The following is a 23,655-nucleotide window of genomic DNA, read 5'->3' on the forward strand; positions in this document are numbered from 1 at the left end:
TCTCTCTCTCTCTCTCTCTCTCTCTCTCTCTCTCTCTCTCTCTCCCGACGGTATCGATGTTTAGCGTGGAAGAAGGAAGCAGCGGGTCCGAGATGGACGACGAGATAACCGGAGACGGCTCCACGACCTCCTTGTCGCGTTGGGTCTTCGACGAGAAGAACGATTACGACGACGATTACGACGACGACGAAGATTACGACGAGCGTCAGCACTTAGATTCCGACGAGGAGGAGGACGACAACGTGGAGCAGCGTTTGATCCGTACTAGCCCCGCCGTTGACTCGTTCGACGTGGACGCGCTCGAGATCCCTGGAGCTCAGAAGAACGACATCGAGGTAAAGCATTTGATTTGAGTGCATATGTTGGACCTGATTGCGTAAGCTTAATCCAAGTGTTTAATTAACTTTGAAGGACTCAAGCATAGGGAGGAAGCTCGTGCTTGCTTTGCAGACCTTAGGGGTTGTATTTGGTGATATTGGAACTAGTCCGTTGTACACGTTCAGTGTCATGTTCAACAGATCTCCAATCAACGACAAGGAAGATGTAATCGGAGCCTTGTCATTGGTTATCTACACTTTGATATTGCTCCCTCTTGTAAAGTATGTGTTTTTTGTTCTTTGGGCTAATGACGATGGTGAAGGTATATTCTCTTTTTATTCCACTATCTTGTTGAAGGATAAGTTTTGATATCTGGAAATGGATTGCAGGTGGTACTTTTGCTTTGTATTCGTTGATCTGTAGGCACGCGAATGTTAGCCTTATCCCGAATCAGCTTCCATCAGATGCTCGCATATCGGGATTTGGTTTGAAGGTTCCATCTCCGGAACTTGAAAGATCTTTGATAATTAAAGAGAAACTTGAGGCGTCAATGGTGTTGAAAAAGCTTCTTCTGATTTTGGTTCTTGCTGGTACTGCTATGGTGATTGCTGATGCCGTTGTTACGCCTGCAATGTCAGGTATAGGAAAAAAGGATTTTGTAAGCATCATTACTGCTATTATTTGTTGGTAGATGATGGTTGGACCTTGTGTTGTGGTTGATGTGTATGAAGTAACATGTAATCTTCCTCCTCTTTTTGGACGCAGTAATGTCTGCTATTGGTGGTCTGAAGGTTGGAGTCGGTGCTATAGAACAAGGTAATTCGTAATTTAGTTGACGGCCATCAGCTTGTGATTAAGAAATATGAAAGTTCTTTGTGTCTTATCATTAATTAGAAACATAAATCTTATCGTTACGAGTGATTGGTCACCCCTTTTTGTGAATAAATTTATAATTGTGGCTCCATTTGCAGATCAGGTGCTCGTGATATCAGTCAGCTTTCTTGTGATCTTGTTCAGTGTACAGAAATATGGAGCTAGCAAACTGGGGCTTGCCTTGGGTCCAGCTTTACTTCTGTGGTTCTTCTGTCTTGCGGGAATCGGGATTTACAACCTTGCTAAATATGACAGCAGTGTTTTTAGAGCTTTTAATCCTGCACACATCTATTACTTTTTCAAGAGAAACTCTGTTAATGCGTGGTATGCGCTTGGTGGTTGTGTTCTATGTGCAACTGGTAAATTTCTATTTCATATTCCGGGATAAACTATTAAAAGCATAAAATATATTGACTTAATTTCTACTAAATGTCATTTCTCATATCATACATGCGGATTTTGTCTCAGGTTCGGAGGCCATGTTTGCAGATCTTAGCTACTTTTCGGTTCACTCGATCCAGGTAGTTTAAAGAGATAAAGACTCATTTCTTGCCTCTGTTTTCGTGATAGTTGCCTTTCTTAGTCATCTGAACTTTTGATTCAGTGGTAGTATTTATATGCAGCTTACTTTTACCCTTCTGGTGTTACCTTGCCTCTTGTTGGGTTATTTGGGTCAAGCCGCATACCTTTCTGAAAATTTCAGCCATGCTGGGAATGCTTTCTTTTCGTCAGTTCCAAGTAAGATCCGTTAGATTCCCACAGTACGTCAAAATCAACAAGAGTGTATTCTTCATTTGCTGGCTTGATTTTACGGCTCATTTCAAGTTGCTAACTGTTGATGACTCTTTGTTTTTTTCTTCCAGGTTTCATATTCTGGCCAGTCTTTCTCATTTCTAATATTGCTGCTCTAATTGCCAGTCGTGCAATGACAACTGCAACATTTACATGCATCAAACAATCAATAGCACTAGGCTGTTTCCCCCGTCTTAAAATCATTCATACGTCAAAGAAATTCATCGGACAGATATATATACCGGTTCTAAACTGGTTTCTTTTGGTAGTGTGCCTGATCGTTATCTGCTCTATCTCAAACATCTTCATGATTGGAAACGCATATGGTAATATTTCCTTCTCGTAATTACTCCTTAATTTGTATTATGACTCAAGTCACAAGGTATTAAACCTCAAGTTTGTCCGTTTAATCCTAAACATATTCATGCCTCTGGTTTTGGATTTTGTATCTTCAGGCATTGCAGAGCTGGGGATTATGATGACTACAACAATTTTGGTGACGCTCATCATGCTTCTTATCTGGCAGACGAACATCATAGTCGTGTGCTTGTTTGCAGTTGTTGCTCTAGGAGTCGAACTGATGTTCTTCTCATCAGTTTTGTCAAGTGTGGCCGACGGAAGTTGGATAATCCTTGTTTTTGCTGCAATCATGTTTTTCATTATGTACGTTTGGAACTACGGGAGTAAACTGAAGTATGAAACCGAAGTCCAGAAAAAGCTACCAATGGACCTACTGCGAGAACTGGGCAGTAACCTTGGTACAATTAGAGCACCCGGTATTGGTCTTCTTTATAATGAGCTAGCGAAAGGAGTTCCAGCTATATTTGGTCATTTCTTAACGACACTACCTGCAATCCATTCAATGGTTATCTTTGTGTGTATAAAGTATGTCCCTGTTCCAAGCGTGCCTCAGTCTGAGAGGTTTCTTTTCAGACGTGTCTGCCCAAGAAGCTATCATTTATTCCGCTGTGTTGCCAGGTAAACAAAGTGATTTTCATGTGGAAAGTAATTGGGTTTGATAATTAAAAAAAAAAATTGGTTTGATAATATTTATTTTCTCGTGTTTAAAACAGGTACGGATACAAAGATGTGCGGAAGGAAAACCACCAGGCGTTTGAGCAAATTTTGATTGAGAGTCTAGAGAAATTTATAAGGAAGGAAGCGCAGGAGCGTTCACTTGAGAGCGACGGAGACAATAATACGGATTCAGAGGATGACACGACTCTGTCCAGAGTTTTGATAGCACCCAATGGAAGTGTGTATTCGCTTGGAGTGCCTCTCTTGGCTGAGCACTTGGAGTCATACATGCGACCCTCGGAGAAAAGGAGCAGCATGGATTTTGGCGCAGGTCCTTCAAATGAAACACCAGCGCTGGATGCAGAACAGAGTTTAGAGAAAGAACTGTCGTTTATACACAAAGCGAAAGAGTCAGGGGTAGTGTATCTACTGGGACATGGGGATATAAGAGCTACAAAGGATTCTTGGTTTCTGAAGAAGCTGGTAATAAATTACATGTATGCTTTCTTGAGGAAGAACAGCAGGAGAGGGATTACAAACCTAAGCGTTCCACATTCGCATTTGATGCAAGTTGGAATGACTTATATGGTGTAAACCGTTTTTTTTGGTGAGGATCTGCAAGCACACTGATCAAACAAACTGGTTTTCATCTACGAGCAAATCTCATGGAGTACTTCCATGGTGTCTGAAGAACACGAAAGAACACAAAACCAACTCGGGTGAGAGATTTTTTTTTTTCTACACATTGTTTCATAAATGTTATTGGTTATAAAAGTATAGGAGAAACAAGATGATCTTTTTTGTTTCTGTTTTGAGGGTTGAGATATGATTATGTACTTGTTCTTTTATTAATTGATTTGTCCTGGCTCTTTCCAGACTGGGTATTGTATTGGAGTTGTATAATAAAGAGCTTGCTTTGGCAGAGAGTTTTCCTTTTGGGTCTGTATGGTGTCTTAATTCCTCAATGAGTTTTTGCTTATTCACTATAGTTTTACAGAAGATCACATTCCAGAGTCTCAAATGCACTGCCTTAGAGACTCAGTGAGAGTGTGTTGAATGTATTATTCTGTCTAAAAGTTACAAGTTCCAAGCAATGGTCCTCAAATTTTTATCGTGTTCTGGTCCTCTTACAAGCTCAAATAATTGAAATGAAGAAAAGTAATAAACAAAAAAAGAGATCTATCTATGCAAAAAATAGCATCCATATAGAGGGAATGTTCGGTTTAAGAGCTTTCCTTCCACCTTTCATTCTCATGCGGTTGCTTTGATCCCTCTTTTGGTTCCCATTTGACATTTTTGTCTTCTCGGTTCGAGAAGAATCTGTACCTTAGAAGTAGAGAATTAGTCATAACACCGAGTGAGCTCACACCCATGAGAGCCCCTGCCATAGATGGAGTCAACATGGTTCCAGTCAATGGCAGCAACACTCCAGCTGCAATCGGGATCCCTACCTGTATATGTTTTTAAAACAAGAGACATTCACTCATTACAAATTCACAACTAAGAAAACAAACGTTGAAAATGCAGAATAACTTACAATGTTGTATCCGAATGCCCACCAAAGATTTTGTTTTACAGTCTTCATGGTTTGCCGGCTTAGCTCCAATGCATCGAGCAACTGCGTGGAAATCATGTAACTATTAACTACATGTGCCCAAATTCATGATATCAAATCAATTACGGCATTGACTATATAAGTTGATGTAGTAATCAGTCAGAGCTCGCACTTTATAGATATAGAACAACAAAATGAAAAAAGTTACAAGTGTTGTGGAATTTAGTATGACAAACCTGTGTTAACCGATTGCCCATCAAGACAACGGGAGACACCTCACTGGCAGCACCTGCACCACCACCCATAGCTACTCCAACATCAGAAGATGCCAGTGCAGCAGCATCGTTTATTCCATCTCCAACCATTGCAACTATGTTCTTATTCTTCTGAAGGTCATTGATAAACTTCTTTTTCTCTGCTGGTTTAACTCCTGATATAACCTGTATAATAAACTAGGATCAGGTACTGTGTTTTGGCACTTCACTATCATCAGTTCCTATGCAAATTTTAAGGAGCTAAGGTGATTTCAGGAGCTCAATCCATGGAGAGAAGAACATACCCTGTCTTGAGGAATACCAACAACAGAGGCTACATAGTTTGCAGCACTCTTCTTGTCACCAGACAACATGTACACATCAATCCCCTGTCGAGTCAAATTCTCAACAACTTGTGCAGCATCTTCCCTGATCTTATCTTCAAAGCGGATGACTGCAGCAAGTGTATTGTCCACACCAATATACACAACAGACTGGTTGTTGGATTCATTCTCTTCAGATGCATTCAATAAGTTCCCAGTGGCTCCATGTCTGCATTGAGCAAGCGTGAATTAAAAAATAAAGCTTCTGTTAATAAACAACTAATACAAATGATGAACAGATTATACCTCTGAACCCACTCTAGTGTCCCAACTGCAACCCTCTTGTTGTTGACGATAGCAACGGCGCCAGACCCTGGTTCCTCAGTAAACGTTCCATCCTCTGCCTGCAGTGATTGAGTTCATTAATTTCATCAAACAAGGGACACACATATCATTTAACAGTCCCACCTTCATAGTCTGACAATTATGAGCCCTGGCTGCTTTAACAATCGCTTTCCCAACAGGGTGAGTAGTGTTTGATTCAACAGCAGCTGCTAACATCAAAACATCAACTTCTGACAAAGTATCATTAAGATTGTGCCTGCGTAAGAACATGAAAAATCAGATGTTTATCATTCAATTTTAGAGAGAGCAAAGAGCCTAACCTTGAATCTTGAGGAATAATAACTCCAGTCACAACAGGGTGTCCCTTTGTCAGTGTCCCAGTTTTGTCAAAGACAACAGTGTCAACGGAGGAAAACTTTTCAAGAATATCACCACCGCGAAGAAGTAAGCCTCTTCTTGCTCCTAGTGATGTACCAACCTAAAGAATATATCAAGCTATTCAACATCTTACCTCTGTCTCGTCCATAACAGAAAAAAGGTTTTTGTCCAGTTAGAAAACTTACCAGCATTGCAGTTGGTGTGGCCAACCCAAGGGCACATGGACAAGCCACAACCTAAATCCAGATAAAGGTCTGTGAGACAGCATGATTACTAAAAGAGGAGAACGGTGATCATAACACTTTATGTTATAAAAAAATGTTATACCAGAACGCTGCAAGATAGTTGGAGGGCCAAAGAGATTGGGCTCCCGTTATGCAAGGCAGAGGGAAGAATATGTCCACCAAATAGATTCCAGAATGTAAATGTAGCCGCAGAGATTGCCATCACTCCATACGTGAAACGCCCTGCGACCTGTAATTGCCAAAAAAAAAAACAAAAACAAATATTAGTCCTGAAATGACCCTAGGAATTTATATAGAAAGGTAAAAAGGAAAGAGAAAAGAGACCTTGTCAACCAACTGTTGTACGGGTGCTTCTCTGCTTTGAGCCTCTTCAACCATACGAACAATGTCCCCAACTGCAGTTTCACCCCCTGATCTATGCACTTCGACAGTAAGAGTTCCATTCAGGTTTATAGATCCTGCGGCGACTTGACTCTAGCCCAAGAGAATTTTTTAACAACAAAACATTAGTTACATTACATCCATAAGTTACTACCATGAGAAGAATCAAAAAGATAACCAAGAAAAAGTCAAGATGATATTATTCTTTGTCATCTGTTTCATGCTACATTAAATAGAGATAGGCGTGGAGTAGAAAGTTACCCCTGCTTCTTTTGTCACTGGCAATGGTTCACCTGTGAAACTTGACTCATCAATAGCGCTTCTACCTGACTTGACAATACCATCTGCTGGAACTCGATCCTGCGTGAAATAGGCAAAAACATGATAATGCGTCAAGGACACTTTGCGTTAGCAGGGAAACAAAATTTCTAAAGTTGTAGCATGCCATTAAACATGGGAAATAACATCATACAATGCATGAGAAAATGAAAATTATTTTCTTCTTACTCCTGGTAGTATGATGACAAGATCGCCGACAGAGAGACTATTACAAGGAACCTCAACAGTTGAGTCACCATCAAGCAGAAGGCGAGCCTTTGAAGGCAAAACACTCAGAAGGCCAGTCATATCACTGGTGGCTTTTATTTTGGCTCTCTGTTCAAGATTCCTTCCCAGTAACACAAAAGCTATTAACATCACTGGTTCCTCAAAAAATGTCTTCCATCCCTGGATGACGTCAAACAGCTTTATAATATCAGCCACCAACCACAAGGAGCAATAAGTTTTAAAAACTCCAACAAGAATAGTTAATTTACCAATTTTGGAATCAAGGCTGCAAGGGAGCTAACACTAAATGATGACATAGCCCCAAGACCAACTAGCGTGTTCATGTTGGGAGAACCATTTAAAAGGCTTTTGAAACCATCAAGTATTAGCTGACGACCGGGACCAAGCAACGTAAGCAAACATAAAGAGACATGGAACCCTGTTGAATGGACTGCATGGAGCCAGGGAGCCTTCACACCAAGAAAGTGAGTTACATGGCCAACTAGGCATACAGCACAAAGAGCCCATGAAACAGCAAGCTCGCGTCCTGTAATCAAGGAAGAGATTATACGAATATCAGCGATAAAACATCAACTTCCAGAAATAATATATATCAATCTTGGGGAAAGGTTCATACCACTCTGTTTCAAGCGAGCCTGCTTGTCTTTTGTCTTACTTTCAAAAACTTTGAAGAAATTCTCTGTCACCAAATCTTTAACAAAGAAAGATACTTAGTACTTTTACCATGAACGATAAGCAGACATACCTAAGACTTCACATGTAAAGAACGAAACAGTAAAACTAAGATAAGAGATAGCAAAGGAAACAAAAAAAACAGTACAAGATCATCAGTACAGAGTTATGCTGTCTGGTTTAAAGAAGGCAGTAAGGTCATCATGTTTCCAAATAAAATCAATCAGACAGATTAAACCTTTTTCTAAAGCTCAACCTTTGTTTCATGCAGTCATTTTGCAAACTAACCAAATTTTCATCTCCGGCTACCCCTGATTGATTCCAAAGGAACCCTATTTCTAGTCAGTACTAGAAACTGCATGAGAAGTTAAGAAGAAAGAGGTGCAAACGCAAAAAGAAAAGAGTAGAATGCAAGAACAGCACATCAAAGAAACAAACAACCCCCTCCACCATCAGGCAGGGTCCACAATCTGATCCTTGTTGAGATAAAAGAAGTTAATACACCAAAAAGCATACTGAATCATCATCATTCATATGAGACTGAACCCTCCCTCTCACCTCGAGGAGTAGAGTCAAAGCCGAAATTGGTGAGATGATTGGCAAGCGCCTCGCCTAAAGTCTTTTGCCAGTCAGGTACACTTTTGGCTTCAGGTACAGGCCACACTATCGCTGTCTCCGTGGTGAGATTAACACTAGCAGTAGCAACTTGAGGCTATACATCAAAGAGAAGAAAACAAGAATACTTTTTTTTTTTTCAAATCAAAATAACCAGACGAGCATTTTGTAAAGAACATACATAATAACATGAGTTTTGGTCTTAAAGGCTGCTTACTTGGCTTTCCAGTATTTTCTTCACACTTGCTGAACAACCACCACATGTCATCCCCTTCAATCAAGTACAACATCAATGTTGTTAAACATAACAGTCTTGAAGTGAATTTGAGATCATCTAGAGAGAGAGAGAGAGAACGTACTCCGACATCGAGGATAATGATGTCTGAAGACGGAACAGAGACGCCACCACCCAATTTCGCCTTTAAATCACCACTATCCGATCCTCCTCCTCCTCCACCGCCGCTTCCACCATTATACCCTCCAAATCCACCACCACCACCACTTGAGATACTCCTGAAAGACGGAGACGAGCTGGACAAACACTGCAAACGGCGGCGTATCACCGGCAAAACAGCAGCTCCCAAGGTTCTATAACAAAGCGAACTCGACGAGACGATTCGGCTCGCGCGAAAGCAACCAAGACTACGGGAAGCGGGAGAGGAGCGAGCGAGTAACAGAGGACGGAGATGCCTAGCGCCGGAGAAGTGACTGTGGAGAGCTTTGGAGATAGTGAGGAGAGGCAACGAAGGAGCCATCGCCGTGATGGTTGAGAAAGCGGCGAATGTAGACTCCATTGGAGGTGGCTCCTCCTGAGCCTCTAGTTTATCTTTTGTTGTGGTGTCAGGTCTGAAAATCGATTACAGCTTTATGGTTTTGTCTAAAGTTTATGTCTTTTTGAGTCAAAATCTTACAACAGAATGAACAGACTTTTCGTGGTAAAGATTGACTCTTTCTTGCAGCCAGACTAGTTAGGTGGGTATTGGGTTTGGTTCAGGTTCCATTCTTTGGTTCGTCGATTTTAAAAGTTTAAAATTCATTTGGAAAATTAAAAAAATTGGTTCGGTTTAGATTTGATTATTTCGGTTTTCAATTTAGTTTGAGTAGTAAAATTAAAAACCGACTAATATTCAAAATAATTGTAGTTTCATTCAAATTTGGATTCAATTCCAGTTTTTTTGGTTAATTCTAGTAAAAAAAATTAAATTCAAAATTTTTAAAATTAAATCTCAGATTTTTTATGATTTCAGATAAAAAAATTTAAACGATTGGATAAATTTTAATATTTCAGAAAAAAATAATCATTATAGTTCATTTTCAAATATTTTCAAATATAATTAATATTTTTATGGATATAAATTATATCACAAAAATTCAAATCCATTTAGTTTTTAGTTCAGTTTTAATTTTCCGGTTCTAAAAATATAAGATAAGTCGACAAAGAAGAATTTAACTCTGAAACTTTAACTGATTTACCAACCGGTTTATCAAAGCATAACCAAACACAAAAGCATAACCAAAAAAAAAAAAAAAACAAGTGTTTTACTTTACTAGTCCGAAAGCCAAACTTAACATAGCCTCTCTATACACATCATCATATCATAATAAGGATAAAGGCATTGTCCTCTTGTGTCCTCTAGAATCCAATAGAGGACAGAAGGCTCCCTGAACCGAGCCTTCTCTTACGCAGACGCTCAGCGATGATGAAGGCAAGCTCCAGAGACTGAGAAGCGTTGAGCCTCGGGTCACAGTGAGTGTGGTAACGCGAGCTTAGATCGTTGTAAGTGATGGTGCGCGACCCTCCAACACATTCCGTCACGTTTTGACCCGTCATCTCTAGATGAACCCCACCAGGGAAGCTACCTTCTTGATCATGCACGTCGAAGAAGGCTCTCAACTCGGCCTGATATAATAAAATCAATAAGTGCAAAGAACATACGAGCTGAATGTTAATGTATGTAAAAGATTTATTTACCCTGATTGCATCGAAAGAACGAGTTTTAAGCCCACTTGGAGCCATGATGGTGTTGCCGTGCATTGGATCACTAACCCAAGTCACGATCTGACCAGCTCCACGCACTGCTCTGATCAAATGAGGAAGCTTCACCCTCATATTCTCAGCTCCCATTCTCACTATAACTGTGATCCTTCCAGGCTTGTTCTGTGGGTTTAGTATCTCTATCAGCTTCACCAGTTCACTTGGGACCATCTTATCACTCACCTGAGTCAACAAAAAAACACAATCAAGATGAGGAAACTAAACATATATTAAGAAAACACATTAAATCACTATAATAAATACATATTTTCCGTAATTATTAATTTTTAATAACTTTTAGCCAATAGTAATTCAATTAATTCTCTTGAAGTTTACAATCTTTTTATAGAAAAGATTAAAAAAATCTATCTTTGTGAAACAAAACTTTTTTCTTAAACATCCATCTTAATGGAACGCTGGGATTATATTAATTAAGTACCTTGATTCCAAGGGGGTTAGAGATTCCCCTCAAGAACTCAACATGAGCACCGTCGAGTTGGCGAGTTCGTTCCCCAACCCAAACCATGTGAGCAGAGCAGTCATAGTAAAGTCCAGACGTTGAGTCTTCTCTCGTGAGTGCTTGCTCATAAGGCAGTAGCAAGCACTCGTGAGACGTCCAAAACTCAGTAGTGGTCATGATCGGGTGTGCATTGGTGAGTCCAGCTGCTCCCATGAAGCCTAACGCCTCATCAACTCTATTAGCCAACTCACGGTACCTATTTCATCACAACAACAACAAAAAACAGTTCCTGACTTCAGCAAAAGCTCGTCTCCAAATGATTCAACACAAGTTTATAAGAGCTTGAGCAAACCTGTCGCCCTGTTCACTGTGTTGGCTGAAATCAAGATTCCATTGGCTAACTCTCTCCATTGCTGCATAACCACCAGTAGCAAATGCTCTCAGGAGATTCAAGGTACCCACAGATTGTGTATATGCTCTGATCATCCTATGAGGATCAGGAATCCTAGATTTCTCATCGAAAGCATCACCGTTTATGTTATCTCCTCTGTAACTAGGCAGCTTCACACCATTTTTCTCCTCGAACGGGTCTGATCTCGGCTTAGCAAACTGACCCGCCATTCTCCCTACCTGAAAACACACAAAACCCAACAAACAAAACATAAACTTTCCACAACCAAAACCAACTGTAAACACAAAACCCCAACAAACTTTCCGACCAAATCCAACTGAAAACACAAAACCCAACAAACAAAACATAAACTTTCCGCAACCAAATCAAACACACACACAAGACTTAAAAGCAAAACAGAGTTGAGTGAAAAATAGAACCTTTATAACTAGCATCTGACTACACATACACAAGACTTAAAAACAAAACAGAGTAGAGTGAAAAATCGAACCTTTATAACTGGCACCTGACCGCACACACGCAAGACTAAAAACAAAACAGAGTTGAGTGAAAAAATGGAACTTTTATAACTCATTGATCACACACACACACACAAGACTTGAGACAAAACAGAGTTGAGTAAAAGATCCAACCTTTAGAACTGGCATCTGACCACACACACAAGACTTAAAATCAAAACAGATTTGAGTGAAAAATCAAACCCCTTTATAACTAGAATCTGACCACACAGTCACACACACACACAAGACTCAAGAACAGAACAGAGTTGAGTGAAAAATCAAACCTTTATAACTAGCATCTGACCACACACACAAGACTCAAAAACAAAACAGAGTTGAGTGAAAAATCAAACCTTTATAATAGGCATCTGACCACCGAACATGAGAACAACACCCATCTGAAGAAGAACCCTAAAGGTATCCCTAATGTTATCAGCATTAAACTCCTTGAAACTCTCAGCGCAATCACCTCCCTGGAGCATGAAGGCCTGACCCATGGCGGCTTGACCAAGCTTCTCCTCGAGTTTCCTCGCCTCTCCAGCGAAGACGATGGGAGGGTAAGAGGAAAGCGTCTCCAGAACAGAGTCGAGATCCTTCTGATCCGGATACTCCGGCAATTGCAAGGCTTTCATCGATTTCCAGCTGTCTAAGCTCCATTTAGCCGGACGGGAGAATGATTCTGGAGATTTCTTGGGGTCGGTTGAGTGGACGGCGAAGACGGGGCCGAAGGAGATCTGACGGCGAGGAGGGGGACGGTGAGGGAGGAACGATTTGGTTGGGAGAGGAGAAGAAACGTTGAGAGTCGTCATCATCTCTGCTTTGAGAGGATAGAGAGAAAGAAAAAAAGGTGAGATTTTTAATGACGATAGAAAAGTAAACACATCTGTTTTATATGAAAGAATATACTCAGATATATATTTTGTAAATACCCTATAATCTAGGAAGATCTTAATTACATGTAACTAACTCTTCTTTATATGTAACTGTATCAACAATGAATAAGATAACGAAGTCTAACGCTCCAGCGCAGAAGCAGAGTATCGAGGCGTGGCTAATGCAGTAGCTGAAACATGCTGGCTCCGAAATCTACTTTACGAGCTTTATCATCCACTCTCGCGAGCCACTCTGATTTTCTGCGACAACTCTACTTGTCGTCCAATCCTGTCAAGCATCAACGCACCAAACACGTCGAATTGGACATTCATTTCGCCAGAGAGAAAGTGACAATAGGTGAGGTGAAAGTACTTCACGTCCCCTCGGCATTCCAATACGCTGATATCTTCACTAAGGGACTTACTTCATCGTTGTTTGTCTCCTTCCGTAACAGTTTAACCGTCAAACGCTTCGACACTTCAACTGAGGGAGGATAAAAGAATATACTCAGATATTCTTATGATATTTTGTAAATACCATGTAATCTAGGAAGATCTCAATTAACCAATGTTTTTAAACCCGACCCGGACACTGAACCGGACGACTTACCGGGTCGCTGGGTAACTGGGTCGACCGCGGACGAACCGCGAGTTAATAAATGAATTAATTTTATTATATAATAATATATCAGCTATGTAAATAAAAATATAGAAACTAAAGTTTAATATTTTCTAAATGTTTTTATAAGCATAAAATAATAGTTTGGATATGTATATTTTTATGTTTAATAACATTCAGAAAATACTTAACTTTAATTTCTATTTTTTATTTTCATTTGATATACAAAGTATCAAAAAATAGTTTAGACTATTTATAATTTTGTCTAACAAGGTAAGAGTTATGACATCTAAAATAAAATTTAAAAATATTTAAATGATTAATATGAATAATAAATTAAAATTAAAAAACAAAATAAATCAAAAGTAAAAAAGTCATTATAATAAATTATCAATAACGGAAATAAATAAACACCAAATCACATCAACTAGTTTTGGTTCTCTCTACCATCGTTCACTTTATTTTCTTCAAGTGACATAGTGAAATCTTCATTAAAATCTAAAAATCAAAAAAATAAAACTGAAAAGAAAAAAAACCTAACTTTTTTGTCAGTATATAACTTTTTAATTAGAAATTTAGAATATAAAACATAATCTAAAAACATAATTAAAAATTAAAAAAGAAGTAAAAATTATTTATTGGTTCAACCAGTGGTTCAACCGGTATCGGGTTCCGGGTTCTACTGGGTTTTTGTGGGTTTCTAAATATTGGGTTTTTCACAAAACCCAAACCAGACTTTTTCTGGGTTGCCGGGTTTACCGATTCAACCGCGGGTCCGGGTCGGGTTTCAAAACACTGCAATTACCTGTAACTAACTCTCCTTTATATGTAAGTGTATCAATGATGAATAAGATAACGAAGTCTTACGACATCTTTCATTATTGAGAGAATTTGCGGGATATTCATAAGGGCCAACAAAGTGAAGAATATAGCCATGCTACAGTGTGGACCCACAGAAAAGATTGGTTTGGTCCAAAATTGCTGAAAAGAACCCCACAAACGCGTGTGTGTGTGCAAACAGACGAAAAAACTGAAATCTCCCTATTCGCGCGTGTGCGTGATAATGACTATCCAAAATGAAAACTGTCATACTATACTACATACTATATAGTATAGTCGCACAAGAGAGTTAACTAATTACGAGATTGAGTTTCATCTATTACATGGCTATACTAAACATGATTATAACATAATGTAGTGGACATGAAGAATATATAAATAGTGAACAAGAAGATAGTACATAAAATGTTGATACAAATAACCAACTGACGGGACACAGCTGGTGTACAAATATGACTGAAAAAATATGGGATCCCATTAGCATAATTTGTCTTTAGTTGCGACTCAGCCAACTGTCCATGTTGAGCATCTGAAAGAGCTAATTTTATGATCTCTATCCATCCTAAATTGAAGTAATTGTTGATTATTTTCCGTCCGCCTGGTTGGTTCGTAACTAGCCAACTGCCCATGCTAAGCATCTGTGATTATAAAATAAAATAGAAGAGAAGAAGATGAGATGATGAGTGGCGACGGTTTTGGAGGACAAAACAATGTAACTGATCAAGTAGTGAACAAAAAAAATTAGGAGGCAGAGAAAGAGATACAGTTTGTAAAAGAAAAGAAAGAGAAGTGTATCATACTATACTATAATTTAAATATAGTATGGAACATATGAAGCGAGATACTGTTCATCTTCCCCAATCCAATCGTCGCATTATTCTTCATATTCTTAAAGATATTGATTCACATATTTACCTCACTGTCAATGAAATTGTTGCTTGGCCCCATAATTCTAGTCAATCATACTGGATTTACTGAAATTTAATAGTCCAAAAAATAGAGTTTCGTAACTTTGAAACTTATGATGTGTCCCTTATGCTATAAAATCATCTTGGAATTACCTTAGATTGCTTGACTTGTGCTCTGCAATCGCTCACGCCGCTTTGAAAATGGAAGATCCTTTGTAACCCTAAATTTGAAAGATCCTTTGTAACTCTAACTTTGAAGAGCCAATTGATGTCGCTCTGAACAATCATTATTCGCCGAGTCAACCATTTTTCCTTCTCACGCACAATCGTTCTATTCACCTAGATTTTCTGTTTCGCATGCGAGAGGTTCGTAAGTAAACACACTTTTCAACTGCCAGATTAAAAAACGACTTTCAACCTTTCACGTGCAGATAAAGGATATTGTTGGAATATTTCATAAAATTATACAAAATATCGTAACATATAAGTTGTAATGGTTATATAGTTAATTCTTTTTTTTGCTATGTACATGTCGCCTAATTCCCCTTAATTATTATTAGTATGTAAGAAAAGTATTAGCCACGTGTCGTGCGTGTAGCGAACACATCTGTGTGAGACAGAGGGTCACCACTGGGTTATTATCTTCTTCGACTCTCTCTAAAGCATCATGTGACTGTTACAAAACTTTAATGTTATAGTGTTAATGGCAGATCCTTTGATGGTCCTTTCTCTTCAACCTCCTCCGTTTCTCATCTTCTCTTCTTCTCTTAACCGTAGATGGGGTTTGTCTCGCAGTGGGATTAGATTCTCTGTTCCTGAGTTCAGATTGTCTTCTCAACTACAATTGTCTAATTCTACTTCACCTTCACAGTCTTCTTCTTCTTCTACTGCTCCGGAGAAGCTTGATCTCGTGTCTAGCACTCGTAAGCTGTCTTTCCTCTTCTTCCTTTGTTCTTTCCTTCTCTCAGGACTCAGTCTAGTGTCTTTGAGACTGTTTTGTTTATAAACTTTGGTTCTTTTGAAGTGTCTGAAGCCTCAACTGCTAGATTATCAAACATATGGTTTCAAAACATCTGAGGATGATTTTTGAAATTTTATAATGTATTTATAATTATACTTGTTTGGATCTGTAGAGCTAAAGGATGGAAGCCATGTCTTCAGATTCGGAGATGCAAGTGAAGTTGAAAGGTATCTTGAGAGTGAAGAAAAAGCGAGATGCTTAGAGTTAGAGAAGAAGCAAAGTGCTAAGATAGGAGAAGAAGGAGTGAAAGATGGACATGCATTGGCCGATCTAGGTCCTGTTTCTGAACTGGAGTCTCCCAAGGAAAAATCTGTTGTGAAGAAAAAACCGGTGAAGTCTAGTACTGAAATAGTTTCTGAGAAAGAGGAAGGAGCTGCTGCTCCTGCCAGACTCAGCAGTGTGATCAAAATTAAGGATCGTAAAAGGGTTCGTTCTCCTGTTAAGAAAAAGAAAGAAACGCCGATTCCAGTGGATGTTTTAGGGAGTGAAGATGAAGTTGAAGCTAAAGTTGCTAACTCTATAGTTAGTGTAGCAGAAGCTATTCCTACTAGCTCTACTGAAGAAAAAACCAGTGAGGATGTAGAGCCACTTTCTTCTGAAGTTATGGGGAAAGTCTCAGTGAATGAAATAAGAGACTGTGAGACAAATGGTTACAATCAAATCACTGAGAGTCGAGTGGAGGAGCAAGCAGGACCAGGATCATCTACTACACAACATGACTCACAGTTGAATGATCTCAAGGAAGTTATTAAGGTTTCTACCGTTGAACTTGATGAGAATTTGGAAGAGATGGAAGACCTGATGAAGACTTTCGAAGCTGAGGAAAATCTTGTCGTTGAACCAACAGCTACAGTTGAACTTGATGTGTCTCCTGATGAACTAGTTGTTGTGTCTCCTGATGAAAATCTTGTCGTTGAACCTACAGCTACAGTTGAACTTGATGCGTCTCCTGATGAACTAGTCGTTGTGTCTCCTGAGGAAAATCTTGTCGTTGAACCTACAGCTACAGTTGAACTTGATGCGTCTCCTGATGAACTAGTCGTTGTGCCTCCTGAGGAGAATCTTGTCGTTGAACCAACAGCTACAGTTGCTGTGACTCCTGATGAACTGGCTGCTGTGTCTCCTGATGAACTAGTTTCAACTTCCGAAGCAACAAAACACAGCGTTGAGGAGACTGCTGAAACGCCTGTAATTGATACGTCTGAAGTGGTGAGTTCTAATTCTAAATCATTAAGCAGTTTTAACAGTTATAGAAGGAAAAAGACGTCAGAGAGCGTTTTTGCAACGACCACTCTAATTAGTTTTCAATTTTTCATTCTTATTAAGGCAAATGAAGGAGAAAATGTGTCTTCAACCATAGAAGATGAAGTAGCTGTGATTGACAGTAAAAATGATAATGGTAGCATATCTAAAACTGTCAATGACACAAATGACGAAGATCTCCAACTTCCTGCACCTGAAACAGCTAGTCGTCAACTCATTGAAGTGGCTTTAGACAGGTTAGTAAGTGATATATTTTTACTCTTGTGTTTATGAATGCTTAATGTACTATACTATTTGTCTTGCATTGATCAATATTTAATCTACATATTCATTCCTGGGTGGTAAGAATCATATGTTTTTGATGTGCTTGGATCTTTGACATCTAACACAGGGAAGAGACTGTGTCCAAAGCATTTTATTTGGAATCTGGTTTTGCTTCATTCCAAAACCCCAATAAGGTACCTGTGATTCCTTCTGTTTGCAGTTCACTTGTTTTCAACATGCACAAGTAGTAACTTTACTATCACCTTCTGCATCTCACTAATTCATCACAATCTCCTTTCAAAAATCTTACAGTTTTGGATAACTTGTGAATATGACTTGACCCTATGGCATATTAATATTATTGTTAGCACATCATAATAAAGAAACAATAGCTCTAGTTTTTAAATTCTTACATAATATGGTTAGTAATGTAAAAGTAATGATGTCCAGGCATTGACAGGTCGGGAAGATGCTTATTTTATCTCTGACAACAACTGGCTAGGTATTGCAGACGGAGTCTCTCAATGGTCTTTTGAAGGTACGTTTAAAGTTTTCTTCACTTATTGGTTTCCAAAATACTCACTTGTAGCTGTTTCTTATCGACTGTATGTGTGCTTGGTTCATCTTTCAGGAATCAGTGAGGGGGAGTATGCTCAAGAACTTATGAGCAACTGTCAGAAGATTATCTCTGCTGAAACTGCAGAGATATGTGATGATCCAGTTCATGTTCTTCATAGAAGTGTTAATGAGACTAAGTCCTCTGGATCATCCACAGCCTTGATTGCTCATCTTAGCAATAATGTGAGACTTGGTTACATTGGCACTCTTTCTGGGTAATTATAACAGTGTGTCAAGACTAGATTGAGTATGTGATCATGTAAACTTACTTTGTAGGAACTCCAAATTGCCAATATTGGAGACTCAGGATTCATGGTTGTCAGGAACAGAACAGTATTGCAGAAGTCGTCTCCAATATTTCATCATTTTTGTTTTCCCTTGCACATCACACGAGGCGATGATGTCCTTAAACTTGCAGAGGTACGAGTTGCTTATTGCTTTCCAAGTAACAGACATACACTCTTGAATAGTTTACTCCAAACCAAGAATATATGCGGTCTTGTTTCACACAAACTACAGGTTTACCATGTGAATCTGGAAGTTGGTGATGTTGTCATTACAGCAACTGATGGGCTCTTTGACAATTTGTATGAGAAAGAGATTGTTTCAATAGTTTGCAGGTTACTGGAACAGGGTTTGGAACCTCAGGTGCTCAATGTCTCAACTAACCCATTATTACATCAATGGTTGTTGAATTGTGTTGATTAATATATATATATATATATTTTGTTGTAGCAGAGAATAGCAGAGTTGGTGGCTGCAAAGGCACAAGAGGTGGGAAGATCAGAGACGGAGAGAACGCCATTTGCAGACGCAGCTAAAGAAGAAGGACATGATGGATACAGAGGTGGTAAACTTGATGCAGTTACTGTCATCGTTTCACTTGTAAAAACTGTCTCTATCTAAAGTATATGCATCTTCCTCTCCCACTGTAAATAAAGAGAGATATTATAATACACACCATCTTGTTGGTTTCTCTATTCTTTAATTGAAAACGATGTACAATCATGTAAAAACTGATTACAACTAAGAGGTGGAACAGAACATGATCCAGTGAACATAGCTGGTTGTTTCATGCTAACTGGGCCGGGATTTTGAACCGAACCGGACCCGCTAAAACCGAAATTCGGTTAGTTTGGTTCGATTTGGTAGGTTTTCTAAAGAAAATTGTTTTTTTTTTGGTTACGCAATCGGTAACTTTGGTTTTCTTCTTTAAAAAAAAAATACACCCAAGATTCAAACCGAACTAACTAAATTTTAAACGCAATTAACTGCAGTAGAATTCTTCGATACGGTTGGGCGCCGGCGGCTTACTGTCCTCCGAACCACGCAAAATTTATCAAAAAACTTTTAACAAAATTAAACTAAAATTTAATCAAAATCAAAAATTTCATTAAGATTCCAAAAATCGAACTAACCGAATACCGATTTTTATTAATTTCGGATAGACTTGGGTAAGTTTTACATTGAACTGAATTAACCAAAAACCAAACTACACCGAATAACCGGATCTAACCGACCGGTTCCAGTGCTAAAATAGACTGACCAATCTCAAGCGCAACAAACATTGGGCCGGGTCCAGATGGTGAAGCCCTAAAACCAACACTTAACTCTCTCTCTCTCTCTCATCTCTCTCTCTCAGCACTTTCAGACAAGACAGAAAGATGAAGTCTTTACTGAGAAACGCCACAACCTTAAACCCTAACACCAAACTAACAACAACAAAGCTCCTCCCTTTAATCCACCAAACCCTCACCAGACCCTTCTCCCAATCCACCACCATCCCAACAAAGCAAGACCGAGTCCGCGACCACGGCTACGACAACTACATGGAAGTCGAGAAAAAAATCCGCAAAGTCGTCAAGTTCCACTCCCTCATCCTCTCTCAGCCCCAACACACCATCCCAATCTCTCTCCTCGACACCTTAGCTCGCCGCTTAGGCCTCGGATTCAAGCAGCACGAGCCCGGAGCTTTCCTCCTCAAGTTCCCTCACGTCTTCGAAGTCTACGAGCACCCTGTCCAGAGAATCCTCTACTGTAGATTAACAAGAAAGGCTCTTGATCAGATCCGTGATGAGCAAGAAGCTGTCCTCTCTCAGATACCAGACGCTGTCACTAGATTAAGGAAGCTAGTTATGATGTCCAACACTGGTCGGATCCGTTTAGAACACGTTAGGATAGCTAGAACCGAGTTTGGTCTCCCTGAGGATTTCGAGTACTCTGTGATTCTGAAACATCCTGAGTTCTTTAGACTTATTGATGGAGAGGAGACTAGAGATAAGTATATAGAGATTGTTGATAGAGAAGAGAGTTTATCTCGTTGCGCTATAGAGAGAGTTAGAGAGTTAGAGTATAGAACTAAAGGAATAGACGCAGAGGATGTTAGATTCTCCTTCCTCGTGAACTTCCCTCCCGGTTTCAAGATTGGTAAGTACTTCCGCATCGCTGTCTGGAAATGGCAGAGGCTTCCTTACTGGTCTCCCTACGAGGACATCTCCAACTACGACTTGAGATCCTTGGAGGCGCAGAAGAGGCTGGAGAAGAGAGCTGTCGCGTGCATCCACGAGCTGTTGTCCTTGACCGTGGAGAAGAAGATAACTCTCGAGAGGATAGCTCACTTCAGGAACGTGATGTGTTTGCCTAAGAGGCTGAAGGAGTTTCTTCTCCAGCATCAGGGGATATTCTATATATCGACTCGTGGGAACTACGGGAAGCTTCATACGGTGTTTTTAAGAGAGGCGTATAAGAGAGGGGAGCTTGTGGAGCCGAACGAGGTTTATTTGGCTAGGAGGAAGTTGGCTGAGCTTGTGCTTATGAGTCCTAGGAAGGCTAAGGTTGATGGTGAGCTTGTTAGGTACAGGAACGGATTTGATGATGATGATGATGAAGATGATAGTGAATGAGATTGTGGCAAGCTCACTCGTTGTTCTTGTGTTGATTTGAATTGAAGAAAGATGCCAAACAAGATTTGATTACTTGATCCGCAAGATATACTTTGGGCTATTATCTTTCTCATCAGCAGAATATTCTTTAACTCAGATTCATAAAAACAACCTGGAATACTTGTTCCTTGAGTCCTATGGTTTAAGCTAAGAATCTCCTCTTACCTTACCTGTCTACTTATCCCAAGTCAAGAAAAAAATATTCTTTCTTTGCTTATTTATGCAAAAAAGTCCTTTTAGGAATTCAATATAAAGACAAATTTTCTTGTAATAAATATCTTCAAATGTCTTTGGTCTCTGTCGTTTTCCATCTTCATCATCAGCATCACGTGATTGGCTAATACAAAACTTATTCTATCTTTTTTTTATTTTATTTCACCTTCACTAACCGTGAAGAATGGTGAAAATGAATGTTCGTTTGATGATGATTCTGTTGATGGTGATGTCTCTGGCTCTGGGGTTTTCGTCGGCAGTTGACTTTAGATGGAGGAAAGGTGGGGGGTTCTCTGGTAGATTCACCAGAGGAGCTGGCGGCTCTTCAGTTGTGTTCCCAGTTCATGGAAACGTCTATCCTCTTGGGTAAGTCACGGTCTCTCATTTCAGAAACGTTTTTGTTCTTTTTTCTAATTGCCTTTGGTTTTGGATTCAGGTATTATAATGTTACTATCAACATAGGACAACCACCGAGACCTTACTATCTTGATCTTGACACTGGTAGTGATCTCACTTGGCTCCAATGTGATGCTCCTTGTGTTCGTTGCTTGGAGGTATTGTAATAATTTCATCTTCACTGCTTTTGTTTCTTTATAATGATCCTATGTCGTAACTGAAACTGAACGGATCTTGTTTTTGGTGGTTTCAGGCACCTCATCCACTGTATCAGCCTAGCAACGATCTAATCCCTTGCAGTGATCCATTATGCAAGGCGATGCATATGAACGGTAACCATAGATACGAGGCTCAAGAGCAATGTGACTATGAGGTTGAGTATGCTGATGGAGGGTCTTCTCTCGGTGTACTCGTTAGAGACGTCTTCTCATTGAACTATACAGAAGGTCTCCGTCTCACTCCTCGTCTAGCTCTCGGGTATATTATAAATCTTTGGACCGACAGTTTTTTTATTTAGTTCAAGGAGTTAGTTAGTTTCTCCCTCATTGGAGTTTTTTGTTTGTTTGTAACAGATGTGGATACGATCAAATCCCAGGGGCTTCAAGTAATCATCCTCTAGATGGAGTGTTGGGGCTTGGTAGGGGGAAAGTAAGCATTTTATCACAGCTTCATAGCCAAGGTCATGTCAAGAATGTTATCGGTCATTGCCTAAGCAGCCTAGGAGGTGGGATTCTGTTTTTTGGAGACGATCTTTATGATTCTTCAAGGGTCTCTTGGACACCTATGTCCCGTGAAAACTCGTAATTTTACCTCTTCTCTTTGTTAAATATTTGCTCTCTTCTTGCTGTAATAGTATTTGTTTTCTCTCTCAGAAAACACTACTCTCCTGCGATGGGAGGAGAGCTTCTATTCGGGGGAAGAACAACTGGGTTGAAGAATCTGTTGACGATATTTGATAGTGGCAGTTCTTACACTTATTTTAACTCCAAGGCGTACCAGGCAGTCACATACGTGGTAAGGAACTTGTAAAAACACCTTAGAATGTAAAGAGAGAAAACACTCAAATGATTATTGTTTCTTCTGTTGGTAGTTGAAAAGAGAGCTAAGCGGGAAACCGTTGAAAGAATCAAGGGATGATCACACGCTGCCTCTGTGTTGGCAAGGACGTAGACCGTTCATGAGCATAGAAGAAGTGAAGAAGTACTTCAAGCCTCTAGCTTTAAGCTTCAAAACCGGGTGGAGGTCAAAAACTCTGTTTGAAATACCCCCAGAAGCTTATCTCATCATCTCTGTGAGCAAACTCTTCTCTTGTAGTCTCTGACTGTTCTTAAGTACAATGCTAAAAGTATTGGATGAAATGTTGCAGAGGAAGGGAAATGTATGTTTAGGAATCTTGAATGGGACAGAGATAGGTCTCCAGAACATGAACCTCATTGGCGGTAAAGTCCTCATTGGCAATCTCCTGATCTTGTTTTTTCAGGAATAGAAAGAGATACTAACTCTATTTTATTTGGATAGATATATCGATGCAAGATCAGATGATAATCTATGACAATGAGAAACAATCCATTGGGTGGATCCCAGCTGATTGTGATGAACTTGCTTCACTACAGGCTTCTGCTGCTCAAGTGTATGAATACTGAGAAATGATATGCTGCTGCTCAAGCGCATGGATATTGAGAAATGGTATCATTGATAAAGAGATGTAATAGATTGACAACCTTTATTGTTATAGCTGTATACATATTTGCATGTAATAGATAACTTTCCGTATCTGAATCTGAATCGGATGTTGTTCATAATTCATTTTGTGTGTTACAGTTAACCAAAGCTAATATGAACAATTAGCTATGAGCGCATTTATCCGCAGTCGAATTTCGTATTCTGTATAGATCCTATATCTATGAAACTTAAACCAAACCAAAGTATTAATTATATTTAGTATCTAAATAACTAA

General features: G+C 39.4%; 6 protein-coding genes across 7 annotated transcripts; 4 read left to right on the forward strand and 2 right to left on the reverse strand.

The window, feature by feature from the left end:
* Positions 1-6: 6 nt before the first annotated feature.
* LOC106304285 (potassium transporter 13) lies at positions 7-3,926 on the forward strand. Its single transcript, XM_013740701.1, has 10 exons — positions 7-335; positions 412-640; positions 708-956; positions 1,084-1,134; positions 1,290-1,550; positions 1,660-1,712; positions 1,815-1,929; positions 2,055-2,309; positions 2,439-2,961; positions 3,057-3,926. The coding sequence occupies exons 1-10, from the start codon at positions 57-59 to the stop codon at positions 3,592-3,594; spliced, it is 2,553 nt and encodes an 850-aa protein (XP_013596155.1). The 5' UTR covers positions 7-56; the 3' UTR covers positions 3,595-3,926.
* Positions 3,927-4,048: 122 nt separating this feature from the next.
* LOC106304276 (copper-transporting ATPase PAA1, chloroplastic) lies at positions 4,049-9,257 on the reverse strand. The gene is made up of 17 exons (XM_013740689.1): positions 8,695-9,257; positions 8,553-8,606; positions 8,279-8,432; positions 7,665-7,739; positions 7,297-7,574; positions 6,989-7,207; positions 6,743-6,841; positions 6,425-6,574; positions 6,183-6,329; positions 6,041-6,091; positions 5,798-5,955; positions 5,601-5,733; positions 5,439-5,536; positions 5,115-5,361; positions 4,792-4,995; positions 4,538-4,618; positions 4,049-4,451 (listed from the first exon to the last, which is right to left on the reverse strand). The coding sequence occupies exons 1-17, from the start codon at positions 9,127-9,129 to the stop codon at positions 4,224-4,226; spliced, it is 2,811 nt and encodes a 936-aa protein (XP_013596143.1). The 5' UTR covers positions 9,130-9,257; the 3' UTR covers positions 4,049-4,223.
* Positions 9,258-9,855: 598 nt separating this feature from the next.
* LOC106313263 (phospho-2-dehydro-3-deoxyheptonate aldolase 2, chloroplastic) lies at positions 9,856-12,613 on the reverse strand. The gene is made up of 5 exons (XM_013751034.1): positions 12,096-12,613; positions 11,183-11,460; positions 10,810-11,086; positions 10,308-10,553; positions 9,856-10,235 (listed from the first exon to the last, which is right to left on the reverse strand). The coding sequence occupies exons 1-5, from the start codon at positions 12,552-12,554 to the stop codon at positions 9,969-9,971; spliced, it is 1,527 nt and encodes a 508-aa protein (XP_013606488.1). The 5' UTR covers positions 12,555-12,613; the 3' UTR covers positions 9,856-9,968.
* Positions 12,614-15,628: 3,015 nt separating this feature from the next.
* LOC106314427 (probable protein phosphatase 2C 62) lies at positions 15,629-19,122 on the forward strand. 2 transcript variants are annotated; one of them, XM_013752297.1, is made up of 9 exons: positions 15,629-15,904; positions 16,115-17,211; positions 17,329-17,501; positions 17,657-17,723; positions 17,980-18,067; positions 18,161-18,330; positions 18,424-18,567; positions 18,667-18,795; positions 18,883-19,122. In XM_013752297.1, exons 1-9 carry the CDS (start codon positions 15,685-15,687, stop codon positions 19,051-19,053), a joined length of 2,259 nt encoding a protein of 752 aa, XP_013607751.1. In that variant the 5' UTR covers positions 15,629-15,684; the 3' UTR covers positions 19,054-19,122. The 2 variants fall into 2 exon arrangements, with proteins under 2 accessions (XP_013607751.1, XP_013607755.1); XM_013752301.1 differs by having other exon boundaries at positions 15,631-15,904; positions 18,886-19,122.
* Positions 19,123-19,640: 518 nt separating this feature from the next.
* LOC106311698 (protein ROOT PRIMORDIUM DEFECTIVE 1) lies at positions 19,641-21,188 on the forward strand. The gene has a single exon (XM_013748957.1). The coding sequence runs from the start codon at positions 19,812-19,814 to the stop codon at positions 21,048-21,050; it is 1,239 nt and encodes a 412-aa protein (XP_013604411.1). The 5' UTR covers positions 19,641-19,811; the 3' UTR covers positions 21,051-21,188.
* A 111-nt stretch (positions 21,189-21,299) lies between these two features.
* LOC106311687 (aspartic proteinase Asp1) lies at positions 21,300-23,504 on the forward strand. Its single transcript, XM_013748946.1, has 8 exons — positions 21,300-21,668; positions 21,739-21,856; positions 21,952-22,175; positions 22,271-22,498; positions 22,571-22,712; positions 22,789-22,989; positions 23,065-23,137; positions 23,217-23,504. The coding sequence occupies exons 1-8, from the start codon at positions 21,487-21,489 to the stop codon at positions 23,339-23,341; spliced, it is 1,293 nt and encodes a 430-aa protein (XP_013604400.1). The 5' UTR covers positions 21,300-21,486; the 3' UTR covers positions 23,342-23,504.
* The last annotated feature ends 151 nt before the right edge of the window (positions 23,505-23,655 follow it).

The sequence above is a fragment of the Brassica oleracea genome, chromosome C1 (assembly GCF_000695525.1).
Source record: "Brassica oleracea var. oleracea cultivar TO1000 chromosome C1, BOL, whole genome shotgun sequence".
In the NCBI taxonomy this organism is placed as follows: Eukaryota; Viridiplantae; Streptophyta; class Magnoliopsida; order Brassicales; family Brassicaceae; genus Brassica; species Brassica oleracea.

Excerpts from the sequence above, each read along its gene's own strand:
- LOC106313263 (XM_013751034.1), bottom strand. The coding sequence starts at position 12,554 with ATGATGACGACTCTCAACGTTTCTTCTCCTCTCCCAACCAAATCGTTC. Across the intron at positions 10,554-10,809 it reads CTAACCCCCTTGGAATCAAG|GTGAGTGATAAGATGGTCCC; the intron begins GTACTTAATTAA and ends TTGTTGACTCAG. Across the intron at positions 10,236-10,307 it reads GTTCTTTCGATGCAATCAGG|GCCGAGTTGAGAGCCTTCTT; the intron begins GTAAATAAATCT and ends TTATTATATCAG.
- LOC106311698 (XM_013748957.1), top strand. The coding sequence starts at position 19,812 with ATGAAGTCTTTACTGAGAAACGCCACAACCTTAAACCCTAACACCAAA.
- LOC106304276 (XM_013740689.1), bottom strand. The coding sequence starts at position 9,129 with ATGGAGTCTACATTCGCCGCTTTCTCAACCATCACGGCGATGGCTCCT. Across the intron at positions 8,607-8,694 it reads TCATTATCCTCGATGTCGGA|GGGATGACATGTGGTGGTTG; the intron begins GTACGTTCTCTC and ends ACTTGATTGAAG. Across the intron at positions 6,092-6,182 it reads AACTATCTTGCAGCGTTCTG|GTTGTGGCTTGTCCATGTGC; the intron begins GTATAACATTTT and ends ATCTGGATTTAG.
- LOC106311687 (XM_013748946.1), top strand. The coding sequence starts at position 21,487 with ATGGTGAAAATGAATGTTCGTTTGATGATGATTCTGTTGATGGTGATG. Across the intron at positions 21,857-21,951 it reads CTTGTGTTCGTTGCTTGGAG|GCACCTCATCCACTGTATCA; the intron begins GTATTGTAATAA and ends TGGTGGTTTCAG. Across the intron at positions 22,990-23,064 it reads AAGCTTATCTCATCATCTCT|AGGAAGGGAAATGTATGTTT; the intron begins GTGAGCAAACTC and ends GAAATGTTGCAG.
- LOC106304285 (XM_013740701.1), top strand. The coding sequence starts at position 57 with ATGTTTAGCGTGGAAGAAGGAAGCAGCGGGTCCGAGATGGACGACGAG. Across the intron at positions 1,713-1,814 it reads TTTCGGTTCACTCGATCCAG|CTTACTTTTACCCTTCTGGT; the intron begins GTAGTTTAAAGA and ends ATTTATATGCAG. Across the intron at positions 2,310-2,438 it reads CATGATTGGAAACGCATATG|GCATTGCAGAGCTGGGGATT; the intron begins GTAATATTTCCT and ends TTGTATCTTCAG.
- LOC106314427 (XM_013752297.1), top strand. The coding sequence starts at position 15,685 with ATGGCAGATCCTTTGATGGTCCTTTCTCTTCAACCTCCTCCGTTTCTC. Across the intron at positions 15,905-16,114 it reads TGATCTCGTGTCTAGCACTC|AGCTAAAGGATGGAAGCCAT; the intron begins GTAAGCTGTCTT and ends TTGGATCTGTAG. Across the intron at positions 17,724-17,979 it reads CATTCCAAAACCCCAATAAG|GCATTGACAGGTCGGGAAGA; the intron begins GTACCTGTGATT and ends AATGATGTCCAG.